This window comes from Amphimedon queenslandica, unplaced genomic scaffold (assembly GCF_000090795.2).
Source record: "Amphimedon queenslandica unplaced genomic scaffold, v1.1 AMPQUscaffold_9315_Cont18700, whole genome shotgun sequence".
Taxonomy (NCBI): Eukaryota; Metazoa; Porifera; class Demospongiae; order Haplosclerida; family Niphatidae; genus Amphimedon; species Amphimedon queenslandica.
The window spans coordinates 1-3521 of NW_003550413.1; the positions used below are offsets into that span (position 1 = coordinate 1).

The following is a 3521-nucleotide window of genomic DNA, read 5'->3' on the forward strand; positions in this document are numbered from 1 at the left end:
TTGTCTCTGTCTTCTGCTCCCAAATCATACGCCAGAAATCAACAATGGACTGAGGGACTGGGCCTTGAGATGCAATGTAGGCGTTTTCCTTTTTATAGCCCTGGGAAAAAAGAAAAGAAAAAAAGAGAGAAGAATTAATTTTTTACTGGGATATTAAAGACTTAAACTCTTAATGACCACTTAAGCTAAATCACTATCACTTAGCAGTTATAATTTTTTCATTAAAAAAATTAACATCTTACATCAATGTAGTTTGCATTGATATAATCTGAGCCGGGGACGTTTGGATCTTCTGTTAACTTGACACGAGAATGATCATCTAAAAACAACAAGAACAATAATAATGATAAAAATAATAATAATAGTGCTTACAAGCTAATATGTTGGTGTATCTGTTCTTTTTTCTAGCATTGTCAGGGTGCCGTGCAGCATCTCTAGTTGGATGATGTTGGGGCTCAACAGTCTAACAAAAAGAGAGAGAGAGAGAGAGGGGGGGAGGGAGAGAGGAGAGGAACAAACAATAGCAATGATTGAGTAACTGGGCTAGCTCCCTATGACAAATTTTGCCTGATGAAAATTCTACTTAAATATATATAACTGTATTTCATCATGACAGTAATGGAAAGTTTGGAATGGAAGGTTTTCTTACCGGATATTCTACTGAGAAAAGGTAATCATCATCTGCGTGCATATTGGCAATGTGGGCTGGGAAATCATCAATAGAGATATATCCTTTCTCAGCAGGTAGAGAAGAGAAGAGAGAGAGAGAGAGAGAGAGAGAGAGAGAGAGAGAGAGAGTCAAAATTAATTAGCTATAGAAAATTTTATATTTAAGAAATAACTGTTATACATAAGGAAACAGAAAGAGAGAGAGAAAAACCAACAATAAAATGTGACCATAATTGACAAAAGGGCCCTTATGGCGGATTTTAAAATTGATAGTTATAATGGAAAATATCAACCTGTGAGTGCTTTGTTAGACAATCATTGTTTCTAAAAGTTTCATGGTAACTTTTTGCATCCTGTGGAGTAATTTTATGATAACTGGGGCTCAGGAAGTTGGATTCATTAGGCTAGAAAGACAAATTTCACTACCCGCCATAAGGTACCTTTTGTCAATTATGGTCACAAATGTTACAAATATACATACACTGCAAATAATGCTACAATATAACATTTTAAAGTCTAACAATAAAGCGTGGTTATTATAAAACACTAATATCAGCACCATAAAATGCCTTGATGACACACATACTGTGAATGTTACAATGTACATGTACACACTACATACCATCAGGTAATTCTGTTTCACCATCAGGTAGTTCTGTTTCACCATCAGGTAGTTCTGTTTCACCACGACCTTTCCTAAATAGTAATATTAAAAATAATAACAAAACAAACAAAAACAATAATTTTATTACATACATAATTCAAATTAAACTATAATTTGTCCTAAAAAATTATTACCACTAAAGTTGCTTGCTTAGTCTATAGTGTTCATTGCTGTAGTTTTGATTGCATTCTTCATAGTCTAATTTAACTGTGAGGGTGTTTGGGTATGGCTGCAAATGCTAAGTGCTAGCGTTAAAAGCCCAATGCCATTTTTGGCAAAGAAGCCACGCCTCTATTAATAATTGGCAATTTTACATGCAATCTTAGCTGCTGTATTTCTTAATGTACAATTTTTTGTTTCCTGTCTTATACATGATCCTTTAAGTAAATTAATTTATCAAGACAACAGTATCTGTGCCATCATAATAGGTGTTAGTTTTTATACCTCAGTTGGTACAGAACATGCACTATTAAAAGCAATGAATCATGGTCATTATCTCTTTCATGCTGCATGATAAAAATAAAGCCCATGATTCATTGCTTTTAATAGTGCATGAATGCAAGAGCTACTGCCGTGAATCCAAACACTGTAGGTGTCTCGTTGGCTGTTTACCATATTTCACTTGGTCTATTAAAACTGTTACTTGCATATTATACAGATTGTGGTGAGGGCACGCACTTTAGTGCTCTCGTTCATTCATTGATTTTATTCAGAAGCAACTCTTTCTTTCAGGTTTTGTGGTTTTAGAAGGAGTTACAACTTTTCCATACGGTAGAAAAGTTACTTTCTCCAGCTTTATCAAGCATAGATGGCAGTGCAAGGCACCAAAAGCTAAAATCTTGCCAAATTTAACTTGACTGTGATAACAAAAATAAAAATTATTAAAATATTTGCATTACTCACTTGGAAAAAATTTCATTCATAGCAGCTAAAGGGAAGAAAAAGTAAAATTTACATCATTATTTTACTCTAATTGGAATTATATATTACATGCAACTTAGAAATAAAACTAACCTCTCATGGCATCCTTCTCTTCCTTCTCAGAAAATAATTTCACTTGACTATGGTAGCAAAAATTATAAATGATGTTAAAATTATAGCACTAGCTTACTTGGAAAGAACCTGTTTTCCTTTGTTTATATTAGCTAGAGACAAAGAAAAAAAGTACAGTTCATATAATGCAATACTATTCTTAACCTTTCATGGCTTCACTCTCTTCCCTTTTCATTAGTAACTGTACACTAGTTGATGATATCTGATCTTGCAAATGCTCCATCTCTCTCTTATTCTCTGCTAATGCTGCATTCTGATCCTGTAAATCTATTGTAGGATCTATAGTACACTGATACATACAATATGATTCAATACCAGATTTATTTGCTGTCAAAAATAATATCAATTCTTCTATCTCCATCCTCATTCCTCTTCTAATCCTGCTCAATGCTATTACACAGTTTAGTTATAATAATTTTTTTTACTACTCTAACCTGAGCCAGTATTAGTTAACAGTGACATATGCTGAATGCAGTGTTTTTCTTTCAATTCTATTACATAACTTGATGACCTCAATTTTTTGTTTGATACTAACTTTTTAGTTTCTCTTCTAATCTCTTGTTTGTCTCTTTTTCTTTCTTTAGTTGTGAAGTAACAATAGCAAAACTTGTATCAATTGACTGTAGACCAGAATCAGGTGCTGTAAGTTGCTTCTTTTTCTTCTCTATCCTAACTGGTTTTTCCTGTTAAAAATCTGTCAATACTATAGCATACACACAATTAAGTTACTTGTAAGTCATAAGGATCTTCACTTATGTTCCCTTGATTGGCTTTAATAAAATCTATATCTTCTTCCATTACTTGCTCCCTTTCCTTAATAATACAATTAGAAATAGTATTGATACATAGCATGATTCACATACTTCTAATTTTTGTTTTTTCCATATTAAACAACATCCAATGGTAACTTTCTTTATACCATTCTTTATTAATACATCAAGATTTTCAATTAATTTTGTGATAAAAGCTCCAATGAGAGAGTGAGGGAAGGAGCAAGTGATCAGAATGGAGTATCCAGTATCAATGAACTTGATCTTAACAAATCTACCAGATGTCTTAGAAAGAATGTCAGTGATATCTTTCAATTTCTTCTCATCAGGCCTCCAGTCAAATACATAGGTAGCTGTTTCACACT

The 3521-nt window shown here is 33.0% G+C and overlaps 1 protein-coding gene across 1 annotated transcript; it reads right to left on the bottom strand.

Moving 5' to 3' along the window:
- Positions 1-30: 30 nt before the first annotated feature.
- On the bottom strand, positions 31-3184 carry LOC105315604 (receptor-type tyrosine-protein phosphatase delta-like; the record flags this gene model as incomplete). Its single annotated transcript, XM_011410307.1, has 11 exons — positions 3116-3184; positions 2922-3069; positions 2531-2665; positions 2445-2478; positions 2348-2394; positions 2237-2261; positions 1292-1365; positions 650-681; positions 373-463; positions 243-319; positions 31-100 (listed from the first exon to the last, which is right to left on the bottom strand). Coding segments are annotated over exons 1-11 (802 nt in total), but the record flags the coding sequence as incomplete, so codon positions are not given.
- Positions 3185-3521: the final 337 nt, after the last annotated feature.